Source organism: Macadamia integrifolia, chromosome 5 (genome assembly GCF_013358625.1).
Source record: "Macadamia integrifolia cultivar HAES 741 chromosome 5, SCU_Mint_v3, whole genome shotgun sequence".
Classification (NCBI taxonomy): domain Eukaryota; kingdom Viridiplantae; phylum Streptophyta; class Magnoliopsida; order Proteales; family Proteaceae; genus Macadamia; species Macadamia integrifolia.
In genome coordinates, this window is record NC_056561.1 from 17,007,180 (window position 1) to 17,025,755 (window position 18,576).

The 18,576-nt window shown below is 37.6% G+C and overlaps 1 protein-coding gene across 1 annotated transcript; it reads left to right on the forward strand.

Annotated features, from left to right (window-relative positions):
- The first annotated feature begins 1,041 nt into the window (after nucleotides 1-1,041).
- On the forward strand, nucleotides 1,042-18,245 carry LOC122079769. The gene is made up of 14 exons (XM_042646479.1): nucleotides 1,042-1,480; nucleotides 2,895-2,985; nucleotides 3,147-3,231; nucleotides 3,505-3,589; nucleotides 5,446-5,515; nucleotides 7,806-7,875; nucleotides 12,795-12,840; nucleotides 12,942-13,191; nucleotides 13,282-13,487; nucleotides 13,622-13,696; nucleotides 14,579-14,648; nucleotides 14,875-14,955; nucleotides 17,592-17,671; nucleotides 17,764-18,245. Exons 1-14 carry the CDS (start codon nucleotides 1,347-1,349, stop codon nucleotides 17,840-17,842), a joined length of 1,422 nt encoding a protein of 473 aa, XP_042502413.1. The 5' UTR covers nucleotides 1,042-1,346; the 3' UTR covers nucleotides 17,843-18,245.
- The last annotated feature ends 331 nt before the right edge of the window (nucleotides 18,246-18,576 follow it).

An 18,576-nucleotide genomic window follows, 5' to 3' on the forward strand; every position in this document is an offset into this window, starting at 1 on the left:
TTTTAAGATTTTTTTGAGGGAAAAAAAAAGAAAGAAAACTCCTGATTTACAATCGATACTGATTCTTGACTGATCCGAATTAATTATCAGTATCATTTCAAGAGTAAAATCATAAAAATATAAGAGCAAAAGTGACCAATACGCATTAATCCAATCTGATTTAAGTTAGTATCGATATCGATATCAGTATTAGTATCAATGTCAATATCAGTATTAGCATCAGTATCAGTACCGGCAGATTGGTAAATCCCTGATCGTTTTACCACCGACCGAGCAGGTGGTCAGCAAGGCCAAGAAGACAAAGTGACGCAGAAGATGGTGGGGGTTTAAGTAGTGGTACAGAAGATAGTGGAGCATATACATACAATAAAGTCCTTACATTGTTTAGTGGACCCCACCTAATCCATGATATCCATGCATGCCGCGTAACTGCTGGGCCCACTGAACGCCTCCATTACAGTGGGCCCCCTTTCTTAATAGAAACAAAAGAAATACCTAGTTATAGAAAAAAGAAACTGATTGTCAGTAGATGGATTGATTAGATTTTCAACACGTGTACAACAAATAAATGCCGGATTTTTTTTTTTTTGGTAGAAATGCAGGATCTATGATGAATATATATATATATATATATATGCTATAATCATACCATCCTAATTAATCCAATCGTTATAGTAGACGTCTGATCGGAATCTTTTTCTTGGTTAGACGTCACATAGATTCTTATCCGAAAGTTGACATCACGTCCTTTCTTGCAAATCTGTTAATCATAGAGCATATCTAAATTATTTATGAGGAAAAGAATATAATAAGGATTATTAATATGCAAATAGACAAAAATCTTGTTATGATTTCAAAATGACTAAAATAACCTTATAATTGATTACAAATCCTGGTTGTACACCTCGTAAATTCGTTGTGGGAATTAGGTCCTATTGGGTATAGGAAAACTACCATTAACTGCGTAATAATTAAGAGAGGGAACAGTAAAGGAAAGTAGGGGATCTCCATCTGTAAACAAAGGGCATTAGTGCGTGAAAGCGATCAAAGTCATTTATTTTAGAGAGAGAGAGAGAGAGAGAGAGAGAGGGAGGTGGAGGGTCTGTGTTTCGATGCTTTGAACGGACGGTCCATTTAAATGACGCCCACCGAAAACTCCGTCTGGGTGTCAGTTTCTTCCATTTCTATTGCAACTTCTACTCTTCTTTGAAGGTGAAGTGTTGCTCAGATTCTAACTGAGTTTCGATCGGTTGCGTGAGGGAGAGGGTTTCTGGTTTCGAATATCTACTTCGTTTTCGCTTTTATTGATTATTGATTGGGTTTGTTAGGGGTTTATTTGAGGGGTTATGCTTCGAAGGAAAGCGATGAGCTGGAGGAGAGTTGCGAAATCTGCTCAGGCTCTCGCAGCCCATGGATTACTTCTTTGTTTCACAGTTTTGCTTGTGCTCAAGCTTGATCATATCGGTCATTACTCTTGGTGGTTAGTAATGTTCTTTATCTTCGTTTCAATCTATTGATCGATTTGATTTTGTTCCCTGCTATTTCTAGATTTTCTTGGCTCTGATGCGGGTTGAATTTGTAGATGTTGGTGATTGATTTCCTAGTTTGATATAGATTGCTTGGATGCAGATGACTTTTACGTCATATATTCGTTGGAAAATTATTTCTTTTGATTTTTATAAAATTAGTTTTTTTCTCTGAGAGTTCCGTTTGCAGAAATATCTCACTTTAAGTTCTGTTTTGGTAAATTTTCAGGATGAGCTCATTTTATTTTTGTCCTTTTCTCCCCCACTCCATCTTTTCAAATCCCCCCCACCCCCCCCCCCCCCACCACTTTTTTTCTTTTCAAAAACCTTGTCAATGTTTTGCAATACCGGGCTGTGTCATTTATATCATCCTATTACTGGTTACTATGAAGCTGGACTGGTTAACATTTCACAAATAGCAGGTGACAAGCTATAGTGCAGTTAAAACAGAGCTGTATTGTCTTTAGTTGTATATCTCCAAACCATTTAAACTCAAATCAATTATAAGTTGGTGGATGTTGGAAACATTGATATTGAGATGCCATCCATGACAGGCAAAAAGACTGTTGCAAACCTGGTGTAGAGTCTAGACCTCGAATCAAGGTGTTGCTGTCTCCTGGAATTGTTTTCAAACACACTTCTTCCTTATGAAGATGATAAGTTCGACACAATTGCATTTAATTGATTATGTGAACGCACTCAGGGTACTTCCTGACCTTTGTAGGAGTCTTGTGGGGACAAATTTTGACTAGGTCATTAGATAGATATTTTGTTGGTCTAATGAGGCATCCAAGAAAAAGAGGTGTTTATCAATGAACCTCAGTTACAGGTCTCTCTGACACTGTTCTATAGTCTTCAAGGGGCATTTCACGATCCAATGTAGACCATCCGACAAGTGAAAACTATAGCTAAAATCACATTGATCATTGGAACTTCAGTTGATGCATTCATTATGAATTATGCAAAGGAAACTTGTTATCTTTTTGCCAACTGGTCCTCGCATGTCTAGTATGGTCACTGTCAGTTACAAACATGTTTAGGCATGCCCTTGGTTGCTAATCTTTGCATCTCTGTATGTTTCTCTTTCTCAAACATTATACTTAGATTGCTGTTATTAGCAAGTTGGAAATTTTTGTCCCGGTTATTTTTAGCCTCTCTTGTACATGTCATATGTACAACAACCAAGAAAGGACTTTGCTTTTTCTTTATGTTCTTTTCTATTATGTATTATACAGATAGCTGTAGTCTCAACACACAAGTGATGTTGATTATTTATCTATTAGTTTATTTTTTTGGGGAGCTCAATATAATGAACGCTAGGTACTTAGAAATGTAAATGAGCCTTTTGACTTTTTTTTAATTCTGCAGGATCATCTTCTCTCCACTTTGGCTGTTTCATGCTGTTGTCGCAAGAGGAAGATTCTCATTACCTGCTCCATCATTACCCCATGATCGTCATGTATGATATTGTGCTTTGTAGTATCTTGGATATAATTCTATTTTATGCATTTTTTTTTTTTTAATTCAGCTTGGGAATTAAGACTGTAAGACTTCTTCTGGTTCCATGATTGATGATCAAGTGATGCGGGTGGATTATTTACACTTATCTTTCTTGGACAGTGGGCTCCTTGTCATGCCATTGTTGCAACACCGTTGCTGGTTGCATTTGAACTACTTCTTTGTATATTTCTTGACAGCATCTATGGTACACCTGCAACATCCCTAGTAATATAATCAAATGTTTCTGTATTGTTGGATTTTCTTTGATGTCAAAATATAACTAATCATTATGTAACAATGCATGCATGCATGCTTGAACTTCATTTATGCATGGAAAATCCTTGACAACATATGATGGCTATTTGTGATCTTTTTATCTTGCTGGTATATATTTTACTAAATGCATTCATCGTTTTTATGAAGGTTGGTTGTCATTGCTTAAACCTTCTGACCTTACTACGTTTTCATCTTGGTGCAGTTCACGGATTTTCAGCTGTTAACTTGAAGATTGTTTTTCTTCCCCTTTTGGCATTTGAAGTAATTATTCTCATAGACAACTTCAGGTATTTACGCTGAATATTTAAAAGGTCTCGAACTGTTAAGGTCGTGTTTTCCCTCTTAATTTGCTTCTAGCTCATAATGTATAACTGCCAAGTACAAGCATAATTCTTTTTCCTTGGAGACACTACTTGTGTTGTTATAGACTTATAATACTTTACTTGAAAAATTCTGCCAATATGTGACAGGACTATTCAGTAATTCTCTCGGATACTGATTCCAATGACCGTGGGTATGTTCTTTCATTAGTGGTCAATTCTTAAGTATGGAAATTACCTTCCTATTTGTTTAATCTGGAAGTTCAGACCTTAGCAGCTACTATCACATCCCTTATAAATCTGAATTATTAGATTCGGATAATATAGGCTCATTTACCATTAGGTTAGTAACTCATATTCCAACAGATTTTCTACTTCTATCTTTCCTTTGTTGGGCCCATTACCTGCAGGCTGATCTAATCTGTCTATCACAACTTGAAACTGGAATCTATTAGATATATGCTTCTTAGACTGCTATAGGACATTCTTATGTAAGGCCTCATATGGAAGAAGAACATAATGAAGAGTTACCTGCATCACGTATGGTTAATTATCGACTATTGAGATTGTTAAGTGAGGAAGCCCCAAACAAACTGGGAGACATCAGCTAAAAGCTTTTCAATCAAAACAATCATGCCTTAGCCTGAATGATTCTCAGGTGTGCATATCATTGAGCTGATGAAGATTCAAAGCTGATTCAATAATCTCAAGTTGATTGTTTATATCAATCTAATAAAGACATTTTCCTGGTTTAGTTTGCTATGACATTTTGATTTTTCGAAGTCATGCAAATTCTTATAAATCTTCTCAAGATTGCCTTAAGGAATGTGGATATGTTCATGATAAGCCAAAATTTTGAGGCCTGAATTTATTTGATGTTGATTTGTCGGGGGGTGGGGGCTCTAAAAAAAGTATGAAAAGTAGCAGATGAAATCAGTCTCAAACAGAACAGATTAATTTAGATTGGTGAGGCTTGATGAAATCAGATTCAAAAGAAATAAGAAAAAGGCTCTCTTAGTTGATGCGACGATCTTTCGACAGATGCAGAGTTTGAGCATCTGTTTTTTTTCCAGTTGGGAGATAATGATGTGAGATGCAAAATGGCGAGTCTGGGAGGTTAGAGTAGCTTTCCATTTGGGTCTCAGCTAAGCACCAGTTGGTCCAAGAAGCCTTACTTTTGTCCAGCATCCAAGAGTGGGCTGGGGGTGTTCAAAATCTCCTCTATGGTTATGGATGTCAGTCTTCTCATTCTTTTTCACATAATTTTAGATTAGTATTACATTGCCAGTTTTTTCAGACCTACATTTGGATTTTTTTTATATAATTTTATAGACTAGGTTGAGTTAAGCTCTGTATGTGGTCTTTACATTGACAATCCTTTGCACAAGGAGGGTTGCATCAGGATCTACCACTTATCGTTCTGCTGGGGATTCATTTTACTTGAAATCAATAGATTAGACACGTTAACTTATTTTTGGTTTTCAAAGCTTTTAAATTTGAACTGGTCACTATTTGACAGTGATCATGAGGCATGTACAATTTCAGGTAGAAGGTATATCTCTATTTATCTTTCCTGAAACTGAAGGATTTGTATTAGTGAAGTAGGATGAACCCTGTACATAAATAGCCTTTTAAAAGGGGGGGGGTGTATAAAACATAAATAAAATTTGCATTGATAAAAAATAATAAACCAGTTGCTTGGCAGTTGAAGGTCATACCAAGGACCCTAAACCAGATATCTCATACATTGTTGACACTTTATTATCATTGATTTTTAATTGTTTGTGACTAACGGTTGGTAAAATGTTTAATTTCTTATTCAGGATGTGTAGGGCTTTAATGCCAGGAGATGAAGAGAGCATGAGCGATGAAGCAATATGGGAAACACTCCCTGTAAGTTCTGGTTTATTGGATTCTTGAGTTGACCCAGGACCTATTGTGATAACTTATGGTGTAAAATGTCTCAAATGATCTGCTCTTCTCTTTTGATATTCTGAAGTCTTTAAATCTCTTCATATTGGGAAAATAAATGTTATACCAAGGAAAAAGTAAAACTGAATTTTGTTCTCTGGGAAGTAAAAAATTTGATATACTAGGTATCCAGGCCAGGTGTTGATTGGGATTTTGCCACCACCTTTACTAATCCATAGTATCACTCTTGTTTGTCTGTTAGAGATGTGTAAGTTGGCCCACTTGACAAAGGAGACAGAGGGGCACAATTGATTGGTAAATGTGGTTCCTCTTGGCCAGTCCACTTTGGCCTGAATGTGAACATTATACTAGGAATTTCTGTTTAACTGGCCTCTTGGCCGAATCAAAGATCTGACATCCATGCTGTAAATTTTTTCTTTCTGGCTTAGAGATATCAAGGATTTTTCTCATCTGCTTCAATACATTGAAGTTCATGAACCTTTCGATTTTATGAGAGCAAATATAATATTATGAGTCTTAATGCTTGAATGTATTTATCTTACGAATAAAAGAGTTTTTTCTACAAAGAAAAAAATCTGCAATAATCAATGGACTACAAAATTTTGGCCTTTTGTTTTACTTGTGTACTTCCTTGCTTCGTTCAACAAGGATGGGGGCTGGGAGAAGCCCAAAAGAGGTGACATTGGGATTGAGGAATGGACACATTTTGTACTTTGTAGAAGAGGTATCTATTAAGTCTCATATATGTTAAAGTTTGTGCTGTTTTTGTTTCATCTTCCACGCCCTTTCCTCATCCTCCCCACTACCCCCCCGGGGAAAAAAAAATGCTGGAAAGTTTCCAACTTCGGCTTCCAATTTTTGGAGTTCTATTGCCACTGGTTGCACCTTCTGAGCTGGATGGCCTGCTCTGGATTCAGCACAGCAGAAAAATATTTGAGAGAGATCCAGTGATCTCCATAGTTTTAGGCAAGATTTTCCATGATTGATGTGTTTAAGCCTAATAACCACTTTTACCCCTAAGTTCAGGTTCTACATTTAATATGCCTGCTCAGAAGGTGTAACTAGTGGCACTTTAGAGCTGACACAACCAGGTGGATCAGGGGAAAAAAAAAGAGGAGTGTAAGGTAATTAAGGAGCTTCTACAGTTTCCAAAATGGTAAACATCAGGTATACGTCTGGAAAAAACCCCTGCACACATTCCCTGCTGTTGAATCGGCCCAAGCATGCATTTGGATGCTGAGACCAGTGGTGATGTGTTTGCTATCTTTGAAGAAGATTTGTCAATCCTAGCAAGGGGTTCAATGGCCAATCGTCAACTGAATGCCATTAAATCTGTTGTTTGTGTATAAATAATTTACATGCTTCCATTTCCAAATCAAAATGAATAGAGATGGAAATTCTCTGATATAATGAACTACGGAGGCTTGGATCAATGGCAAAGTTTCCAAAACTCAAGAGAACCATTTTAATCCTAAGGTCAGAATTTGTATAGCTTTCCCCAAAAAGAGTTCTCTTTCAGGAACCCCATCCTCTGTCGCTGTCTCTTTCTCTTGTTTGTTAAAGCATATCCTCTTAACACCTTCAGCAAGGAGGTATATGCGAGTTGGAATCAACTGGAAGTGGAAACCACTTAGCATTTGAGAGAAAGAAAGTGTTCAAAAACTATATGCTAGTTGGAATCAACTGGAATTGAGAACCACTCAACATTTTTTGAAGTCCTTTTGGGGTTTCTTTGAACAAGGTTGTTCTTTTTCTGTTACTCAAACATTCACCTGGTATGAATTGGTTTTCAAGAAACAAATATGCAGATTTTGGAACTTGCTTCTGTTTGTTGATATTGCTGCAATTGAACATTAGTTATTACGGTCCAGCACTGCTCGGTGCAGAATTGGCCACATCAATTACTACAAGATGTTGGCAATACATACTGATCAGTCTTCTCCAAATTGCTTTCTGCTCTGATAATCCCCTCGGTACCCTGTCATGGAAAACAGCAGTTACTGTGCTGATTAGTGCTGATTTTTCCACACTTTTGTGATGCTACCTTGTTAATTGTGATGCTTATGTGCCATATTTTTCTTTTCAATGGATAAATCAAGTGCCAAATGTCAAGTATAAAAAGGAAAAAGCCAATTATCATAAATTCGTTGAAGTGCATTTCTTATCAGTAGTTTCTTTCCTTATTTTTTGGAACTTGCTATTTGATACTATAATGTCATCTAAATAATCATTCTGTGTTTGTTCTTTTTAGCACTTCTGGGTTGCAATCTCCATGGTTTTCCTTGTCGCTGCAACTACATTCACCCTCCTAAAACTATGCGGTAATTTTTCTTTCTGCTTTTTAGCACTTCTGGGTTGCAATCTCCATGGTTTTCCTTGTCGCTGCAACTACATTCATCCTCCTAAAACTATGCGGTCATTTTTATTTTGGAAAATTATGGACATACTTGATCTTTCATTATTATGCTTTGCTGTATTCATTTGAATATTTTGGCTGGGTTGATGAACCCAAGGCACTAGTTTTTTGTTTCAAAGATTTTTTCAATATGCCTAATTTCTAACTTAATCTTACTGCTCTATCTGAATTCTAAGTATCCATTGAATAATTTTTCCCTTATAGGCTCTGTTTGTTTCGGTGTAAAATTTACATGAAAAATTTTACAAATGAAAATTTCCAGGTAAAAAATTAACAAATTTTCCAGTGTTTGTTTCCAAAAATTACAATTTTGCAACATTAACAAAGTAGGAATAAAGAAGATAAAATTTGTAAAATCTGAGTGAGATCAGAGATTAGTAGAATAGGATTTAACAAAGGGCCACAATATTGAATGTACACTAACATTCTTGCCCATCAAGCCATCAAGAAACAACTCCAAAGCGCACCTGCACATAAGCCGCCGGAATTGAGGTCCATGAAAGGACATCATCTCTATGCAGCACCTCATCAAACATTTGGCGTGCTTCTTCCAGAGCACCACATTGACCAAACATCACCACAATGAGGGCATTGCAGAAAAAGATATTGGATTCGAAGCCACGGGCCTCTTCGAAAGGGGAAGGTTGCCGCAAGCTTTGGGAACAAAAGGGAAAGTGTACTAGTCAAGCCACCATCCCAACTTCTCCATTTGGCGGGGAAGGTTAAGGGAGCCGTCAAGGAATCCAAAACGAACATCTCGCCAGATGAGGCCATTCCACCAGAAGACGGTTGGAGGGGACAATGAGATGTGTTCGAGTGCGGCGAGGATGCAAACGTGTGCGTTGCTTGCGACGTACATGTCAATGGTGTCGTTTTCCATGCCTATGAGACCTCTGACCAAGAGCTGTTGAAGTTGAAGGATGCCATCACTAAACTCACCATCAAATGCGACCACCGATCTGTTAGCATCTTGTCCTCATCTCTCTTCGGTGCCGTAACCTTACTCACCTCAAGCTCTGTGCTTGCTCTGTGTGTGTGTGTGTGTGTGTGTGTGAGAGAGAGAGAGAGAGAGAGAGAGAGAGAGAGAGAGAGAGAGAGAGAGAGAGAGAGAGAGCAAATGTGTTGAGGATTCATTTGAGACATTTCCAGGGAACATTTTACGGCTATATTGCCCGTAAAATTTGTCGAGACCTTTACCAGGAAATGTGGAGATTTGGTAAAATTTTACTTGATTGTAATTTTACAATTTAAAAAACAAACATCGGAAAATATAATTTTATCAGCTATTTTACGCGGAAACAAACGAAGCTTATATTTCAAACTCTTATGATCCAGTCCTTTGGTTGGTGATGTCACCAATCCCATGGTGGTGTGCAACAACAACAACAACAAACTAAGCCTTATTCCAATTTAATGGGGTCGGTTACATGGATCTATAAAAAACAAAATAAGGAAAATGTCAAAACAAAATTGTTTGTTAGGAAGAGATGAAAAGATCAGAAAAGAAAGAAGAAGAAAGGAGAAGACAATAAGAGGAAAGAGGCACAACCCAACAAAGATAGGAGAAACTAGGCTAAATGGGTCGGCTACATGGATCTTTGCCCTACGATAGGCTCTAACTAAGGTCACACTTGGGATTAGACCGTGAGTATCCATATATGACCACTTCACCTATGGCCATTTTAGCCCGACCGCTAGCTCTTTTAGCTTCATCAATCTAAATCAAATCACTCTTCCTTATTGGGGCATTCTCAGGCCTCCTTTGATCATGGCCATACCACCTCAAAGGCTCAAACGACTTTCACGGAGCTTGTCGTTAATTGGTGCAACTCCCAAATCAGCTGTAATATGGTCATTCCTTACTTTATCCTTCCTGGTTTTGCCGCATATCCATCTTAACATCTTCATCTCAGCTACACATAGCTTCTCTATATAACACTTCGTAATTGCCCAACATTCCGTCACATGCATCATAGCTGGGTGCACTATAGTCCTATAGAATTTTTGCTTAAGCTTCAAAGGGATATCCCGCTCACACAAAACTCCAAATGCACCTCTCCACTTCATCCATCCCACTTTAATTTCTGTGAAACATCCTCTTCTATGTCACCTTCTTTATTTATGGTTGACTCTAGATATCTAAAATAATTACTTTGTGGAATCTCTCTCTTTGATTTTCTTCATTTCATTATCTATCATAGAGTGACTAAAATTACACATCATATGCTCTGTCTTCGATTTACTAATCTTAAAACCTCTTGTTTCCAAGGTTGATCTCCATAGCTCCAAATTAGCATTAATCCGTGCTTTTTTCTCATTCACTAAGAAAATATCATCAGTGAAGAGCATACACCCTAATTAACTCATCCATGATAAGCACAAACAAATGGTGGCTTAGGGCCGATCCTTAACGTAACCCAATCGTAATTGAGAATTCCTTGCCTTGACCTCTCACATATCTCATACTAGTCACCGCTCCCTCAAAACATTCTCATTATAACTTTCCGAAACCCCCAAAATTGTATATGCAAATTGTTCTCCATTGGATGACCATGCTAATTGACTAAACTAGTCCTTTTTGTTTTTAGATTTCTTGTATCATTGGTTTTAGGTTGAAGCATCAAATATGAGTGGAATGGAAAAAAGAATTACAAAAAAAGGTTGAGGTTTTGAGTTAAAGTTGCAGTTTGTGATATTGTGCAAGCCATAGAATAGTGTTATATTGTTTAGTACCTTCCTGAGGTGGAGAAGTGGGTTTCTAGCATAGCCAACTCAGAGGTCAACTTGGCGACTTGGCCAAGTCCACTTGACTCACGAGCATCAAGATTTGAGTTTTTGTGTATGATACAGGCGACTGTTGTGATTAGAACACATTTCCCAATTAGAACTAGTCAAATGAAATGTCTTCAAATAAACAACGTAATCAAGCTGATCACCTAACACCTGAATAGGTGAACACCAACCGCTGTGCTAATTCACTACTTTTATGTTAATTGACAACGTAAATAATATTAATTTTTAAAATTATTTACATGACTGGTTGAGAGGTTTGTCCAATTGGGAATGAGAAATGATCCTAAATGATTTGACCCAGGGTTAGTCATTGCTTGTTACCTAAATCAGTTGTACTGCAGTTTGTACATGATTTGGTAGGTGAGTTTGTTGTGTGGTTGCTGATAGATGCAAGGTAGTAGCGAAACATTGTTTGTCAAGTCTATTGGATCGCAAGGATCCATGTAGCCGACTCCATTTAGCTGAGATTCTGCTGGTCTATTTTGGGTTATCTCTTTTTTTTTCTTTTGTGGATCCATTTAGCTGACCCAATTAAGTTGGGATAAGGCGTTTGTTGTTGTTTGTTCTGCTAGTGATGCAGACAAGTCACCTAAAGGGGGCTTATTTTATTGGGAATAAGTCTTGGGTTGGGTTATATATGTGTTGGGCTTTTGATCCCATGTGTTTTCATTGTAATGGGTCACTTTAATGGCCCTAAAGTATAGGTAGAAGGTAGGGTTAGTTAGTTAGCTATTTAAGTTTTCCTATTAGTATTATGTTTCCTTTTCAATTATGCTTTGTAATTGTCATTAGGATTTGATTTCAGAGTTAGCTTAGGATTTACTTTTGTAGTTAGATTATTATTTTGAATTTAAGTTAGCTATATAAGCTTGCAAGGGGCTAAGGGCCATTGGTTCAGATACGATTTGAATATTGAAATTTTGAGTTTCCTTGGCCTTAAGTAACTGTGAGAAACAGAGTGGGTGAGATACCGTAGACCTGAGATAGGTCTCTTCTTCCTCTTCCTGTGTTTGTCGCTATATGCTAACTGATTCTGAGTTCTGCTCGATTGATCAAGCTTCTGATTTGTGTTTACGTTTTGTTATTGCTCGAGCTAATATCCTAATCACCCATTAACAAGTAAGTTCAAGTTCTGGTTATTTTTCTGCAATTGATCTTCTAGTAAATTCTGTTCTAACCAAAATTTCTGCAACTAGAACCCTTGCTTCTAGAAGATCATATGCAGCACTTTTTTTGAGATTAAGCAAACTAGCCATCAGATCTGGTCCCAATTTTGATTGAATCTTAGGAAACCCTATTAGGGAACTTGATCCAAAATTCATGCCATTTTGTCCGGCCAATTGGCTGATATTGTGAAATCTCTATTCTGCCCTCATATGTCTTACTGTTATGTGCATCTGAGTAGTGATTCGATTTTCTGAGTTCACTGATCTATTACTTCTAAAATTCATAGTCTATGATCTGGATTGATTGTGTGATATTCTGTTTTCTATTTTGAGGGGTTAAATTACTGTTATACCCTCATCCTAGTGCTTTCTGATCCAACCTGTGGATCAATCTGAAACGTTCAGCAGCTATTCAATCCTCTGATTAGGCAACTTGACTTGAGTTCTGGTCCAATCCCTGGTTTTGACGTATGCTATTTCTCCCTGATCTGGAATTTATTCTCTGAGAAAAGATATTCTTTTGATTAATGAATTACAGTACTACATTAGCTAGTACAGGTGATAGAAATGGAATGAAGCTCTTGGTTCAGATACTTCATGATACATGAGTGAAAGTACCTTGATACATACATGGTTCTGGCATTGTGGGACTGGATGTGGTTGAAATGGAGTGAGGCATACATATGAACATGGAGCAAAATATGAAGTTTTTTCACATCTATAATTGAAAATTTACCTCAAATATGATGTTTTTCTGCTACTGTAACCGAACATTTTACGGTATATAAGTTCTCTTTCAATGATTGTTGTTTCCCCAATGAAATATGCTTCAGCATGATTCTTATGATCTGTTTGTGCAACGCAGGTGACGTAGGTGCACTTGGTTGGTGGGATTTATTTATAAATTTTGGGTACTATCGTTTCCTTTTATTGTTACGGTTCCTCAGTGGTAATACTGGCTCTTCTGCTGTACCTTTTCCTGTTAACAGTTTAAACTTTTTCCCTTCTGCAGCATTTCAGAGTGCTTTGCTTTTCTTGTTTGCACAAAGTGGTCTAATCCAATGATACATAGACATTCTTCTACTAGTGAAGCCAGTTCCTCTTCTACTGCAATTAGATACCTTGATTGGAATAGTGGTTTAGTCGTTTCTTCGGAAGAGGATCAGGACCAAGATAGAATGTGTGGTCTGCAGGACATTGGTGGCCATATTATGAAAGTTCCACTAATCTGTTTCCAGATCCTGCTCTGTATGCGCTTAGAGGTATGCTAGGCATCAGGTTGTGACCATTATGTGGGGAAGACCAGATACCTTGCATGTCTTGTTATGCTGATATATGGTTTTAACTTTCAGGGGACACCTTCTGGTGCTAGACATATCCCAATTCCAGCTCTATTCTCTCCTCTTTTTCTACTGCAAGGTGCTGGAGTCTTGTTTGCATTCTCTAGGTTGGTGGAGAAGATTGTTCTTTTGCTGCGGAGTGAAGCCGGTACTGGGAGATATTTTATTGTCTCTTCAAGAGCTCATGATTGCTTTGGTTTCTTGCACCATGGTTCCAGGTATAACCTATAAATGCCTAGGCTTGGAATTTGAATGAATGATTTTTTACAGCTATTTGCAACCTTCTAGGCATGAGACTTGGTAAACTCAGAATGCTAATTTGCTTAAGCATTTTTACCTTTACTCCCAACAGGCTGCTTGGTTGGTGGTCAATTGATGAAGGAAATCGAGAGGAACAGGCTCGGCTGTACCATGCTGGGACCTCTGGGTGAGTTTTGATTTATCTTGTGTTCAATAAATCTCTGAGGAGTCTCATTTCCCCCATCCATGAAATTCTTAAAGAATGCTGGAACTGTTGTTTGCTGGAACTAGTGCTCTCTTTTAAAGCTGTGTTGTGTATACTTATTTGTCCCTGTTCATACTATAACCATATTTTATTAATTTTTTTTTTTTTTTTTTTAAATAATCAATGTATGTTATTTATTTGTGGATAAAAATAGACTTTACCAGAATTGTATACAATACTTGAGGGACACGGTTATAACAATGCCACTTTAGTGGTTTGTCAAGGTAAAGAGACCGATCTGGTGGCGTCCTTTCAAAGGCACCCTGAGCCGGGGGTAGGGAGAGAGGAAAAACAAATCAACAGATTAAAACAGTCAAACCCTTACTAAAGATGTTGCATCGATTTAGGTTTATACTGTCGTCCTTCATCGGAAGCTCCGTTTGTCTCTCCAGATTAAAGTCAAACCCTTACTAATGATGTTGCATCAATTTAGGTTTACACTGTCAATCTGTCATCCTCCATTAGAAGCTCCCTTCCATGTGTTTATATGTCCGTATCCTAATTGGCTGTGCACATATTACCCTGTCCCATCACTTTCATTGGCAGCTACAGACCTGATGGTAAAAAAATGGTTCCTGTTCAAAGCTTGGAGTTTCAGTAGATGGTAGACATATTTTCAATTTTAATGCTTTTCTCTGTGTTTCTGCATTTAATGCTCCCTTTTATGTAGTATCTCATATGTCTGTAACATGTGCTTCGAAGATCTACTAGCTCTTCTTTTTTTCCCCTTCAATAGCTAACTATCTAAGTCTAATGTCTGCGTCTTGTCACTGATCTTTGTAGTACTGGACTTCAACTGTGCAGGTATAACACTTTTTGTGGCTATCCACCTGAAATAGTGAAGAAAATGCCTAAGAAAGAACTTGCTGAGGAGGTGCATATAAATTTTGTACATTAGTTTGGTTTATCACATTCTCCTTTTATGTTACAGACTGTCTCTTATCTTTATTCTCATTCTGTTTTAATGTTTCTGCACATTGAACCCTCGGGGTTTTGTTTTAATTATATATATATTTTTTGGGGGGGTGGGTGGGTGGGGGGATTATCCCCTTGCTCCATCTTCAGAGTTTGATTGGTAGTCTATTTATATTTTGTCTCAGGTTTGGAGACTACAGGCTGCTCTTGGCGAGCAAGCAGAAATCACAAAATATAGCCAGCAAGAGTTCGAAAGGCTCCAAAATGTAATATTCACAACCTTGAGTGGTGGACTTCTAGACTTTTATGTTGTGAAGAATGATCAATTACAACTTTCATGCTTGTCTTGTCCACTCCTCAATCTTCTGATTAATTATTGAGTCAGTATGCTCTCTTCTTTGCTGACTGTTTTTAGATGTTTTGGCTTGAAAGTACTTCCCATTTGTAAGTTTGCATTCTCATGCTCTAACACGCATTTTACTCAAAAAGTTTGCATCATTAACTTCAATTACATACTTTTGGGTGTTACGTTTTATATATGTGTGACTGGTGAAAGAATTACACCCCCAAAAAAAAAAAATGTGAGTGGTGAAAGAAATGAGCATGCTTGGCTCTGATTCATTAGTTAGTGCAAAATACCCTTTGAAGATGCTAACTAACTTCATAGGTACGGTCTTTATCCTTATGCAAGATGTGGGGTTGAATTCTATCTTCTCCTGTTGTTGTACAGGTAACTGTTGCTTTTCAAGAGTTAATTACATTAATACAAAGGGAAAATTAAATCAAAGTGTATCAAGATTGTTTTGAGTAGATATTCAGAAAATTTTTGAACTTATTAACACAAATAGCATCAAAATTGTTCTGACAAAAATACTATTGAGCTATGAGATCCTAGATGTGGCTTTTCATTTTGTGAAAAATGTGTCTATTGAGGTGATGAATACCTGTCCAACATTATATTACCTTGTTATTGTTTTGGTTATATACGAAGCCAGGTACCATCTTTAATTTTTCCACTCAGGTAAATGCCTTGCACCTTTTTTTTTTTTTTTTTTTTTGAGGGAGGGAGGGGTTTGCAGTTTGCAAAACCGATACAATGCTATGCCATATCCCAAGTAATGGGGTTGATACCTGAAATCCTCTCACTGTTCAGATTTATTTGAAGTTGTATTTGCTGTTAATCAAGTTATCCAAGGTCGTTTGTGCCTTCTACCACTATTCTCCTTAGGTCATTTTTTGTTCTTCCTCTTGCCCTTCGTTTTTTTTTTTGTTCAAGTTCAAGGCCCTATTGGCCATTACATAGTAGACCCACATAGGGGCCAAGTACAGACCCATGGATGAGTAAACAGGGGCCCAAGGCCACACTTCTTGGAAAGCCAGGAAATTGGTGCAAACCAAGAACTGATGCACTTGAGAGGAGTTGATCAAGTGACCAACCCTCAGGCAGGTACTCCATTGAGCACTGCAAACCGCCAGGCCATGGCCCAGGTGTCCTCCTCTTGCCCTTCCAGTTCCTCTAATCTGTATTTTCATTCAACCTTTCTGGTGCATATGGTGATGTAGTGGCTAGCATTGTTCATATGTAGTCTGCTTCAATCAGCTTTCTTTCACCTTATCACTTATAAGGGCTGCTCCTAAATTACCATGAATTCATTCAGTTCTTATTTTATCTACTATGATTTTGCTACTCTCCATCTTGACATCCTCAGTGTGGCTAAACTTATTTTTATGTCGTCTCTTTGGCATCCAACATTCAGCTCCATACAACATGCGTGTCTTGCAGCTTTCATGAAATTTTGCTTTGAGTATTGGAATTAAACAGTGTAGATCTACCAGTCCGATATTAATCCCGTCACAAATTGGCTGAACAGGTCAGTCTATACATGTTTTCTCTCAAACTCGGCCATGATTCAGAAAACTTGGCTGAGTCAGCTCTGGATTGGGGTTGAGATCGGCATTAGCAGTCTTACCTGATCTTCAATCCTGAGTTTTAACCCCCCTTATCAAAATTTCCTCTTAGATTTAGTGGATTGTGTTGATCGCAGAACACTAGAAAAGCACCTATCTGACTTCATCCCCACACCAACTCTCCCTGGATTGAGCATGTACGATAACCAATATCGCTCAATAGTGGCAGATACCATGTAAGACTGACTTGATTGACCTGGTCACAATTCAGGTAGTGACCACATGGGTTGTCTGGATCCTACTGGGACTAAGCTTTTTTCTGTTGCTGGCTGTCTTTTTAACTGCTGCTGAAGTTTGGGTCCAAGTAACATAGTGTGGGATTTCCAACGCAGTGTATCTATGGTTGGTCACTTGTCTACAAATATAATATGTATTTTTGATATTGCTGAGTATGTAGATACTTGAATTTGTCATAATCTAGGAATGGACGGCAGTTAACCATGACAATGTTATCTTGGGTAGGGATTCCATTTTAAATGGCAATGGCCATTGCAATTTAGTCATTAATCTATTGCTCTTCTCTATTGGTATTGTGAAAAAAAAATTAAATCATGGTCTCTGTTGTTGTCTTATTTATGGAATATTGTTGTAAACAAAACAACTATGAAAACCATAAGAAGCTAGGCATTTCAATGATTTTGGTACCAACGCGAAGAACCTTTGAAATTGGTACTTTTATCTTTTTGTGGTATTTGTAATGTATAGTGTGTACACAATTAATATACCATCTTTCTCTATGTAATTTTTCGAAGCTTGATTGAGGAGTTTAGAATAATATCACCATAGAGCAATGAACTTTAAATGGCGGCAAAAGACGAACTCTCTCTCCCCCTCTCATTATATCCTGTTGCTTTTTTTTTTTTTAATGCATTTTATAACAATGGCTACTTGCAGACACTTGATGTGCTTACTTTACTGTCAATGGAAATTTCAGGAAAAGGTATTATGTAGGATTTGCTTTGAAGGAGAAATAAGTATAGTCTTGCTTCCATGTAGGCATCGCGTTCTTTGCAGGTTTGTGCCTATTTTCCTGAAATATTGAGCTCTGCAGCCCTTCTACTAGTTACATTGCTCACATTTTTTTTTAATTTGTCATGTGTTAACAGCACCTGCAGTGAAAAGTGTAAAAAGTGCCCTATTTGCCGGGTCTCTGTTGAGGAGCGCTTGCCTGTATATGATGTGTAGTGTATTTGTTCAGTTGTTCACTTTGGCTGAAGCACAAGGGCTCTCAATTCACACATAATATACAAGGAGACGACTGAATATTCCGTACTAACTGGTACTTCCGCCCTGGAGACCCTATTTTTTTTCTTGTTTTTATAACAAGAGTTTGTATTTGAACGGTGAAGAATGCTGGTGCTGTACTGGTGTTTAGCAGCCTTCTTTTTTGTACATACATAACCTTACAGTGTTTTTTTTTTGTCAGCAAAGGAAAAGGAAAGGAAAAATATAAAAGGGAAGAATGTCACTATAATTGTAAAAACAGTGTTCCTGTAAATTGTAATTGGTGGTCTCTACTTGTAATGGTATTACTGTATCTTTCCCAACAGACTGGTTTTTGTTCTAAAATGTGATGATTCCATTGCCATGCTTTTTTGCATTAATCAACAACTGATTTTCAGTAGTTTCATTGGGAAACTCCGCCAGTGTTTTTATGCTGCCGGTCCCAAGCCCGGATGGAGGAGGGTCCAGGATTATAAAAACCCTAGCAAAATCTCTTGGCATGGTTTATAGTTGTTTCGGTGTGAACTTATCTTTCTTCATCCATGAATGCTAGAAGTTCTATTTGAATATAGGGCTATCAGTGAGGTGCCAACGGAGCTGGAGCATGATTCATGAAACTTAGAGCCCGTTTGGTATCGTTTCTGTTTCAGAAACGTCGTTTTGTGTCAAAAACAAAAATTTCAGTTTCTGTGTCA

Excerpts from the sequence above, each read along its gene's own strand:
- LOC122079769 (XM_042646479.1), top strand. The coding sequence starts at position 1,347 with ATGCTTCGAAGGAAAGCGATGAGCTGGAGGAGAGTTGCGAAATCTGCT. Across the intron at positions 2,986-3,146 it reads CATTACCCCATGATCGTCAT|TGGGCTCCTTGTCATGCCAT; the intron begins GTATGATATTGT and ends TTTCTTGGACAG. Across the intron at positions 14,649-14,874 it reads AGAAAGAACTTGCTGAGGAG|GTTTGGAGACTACAGGCTGC; the intron begins GTGCATATAAAT and ends ATTTTGTCTCAG.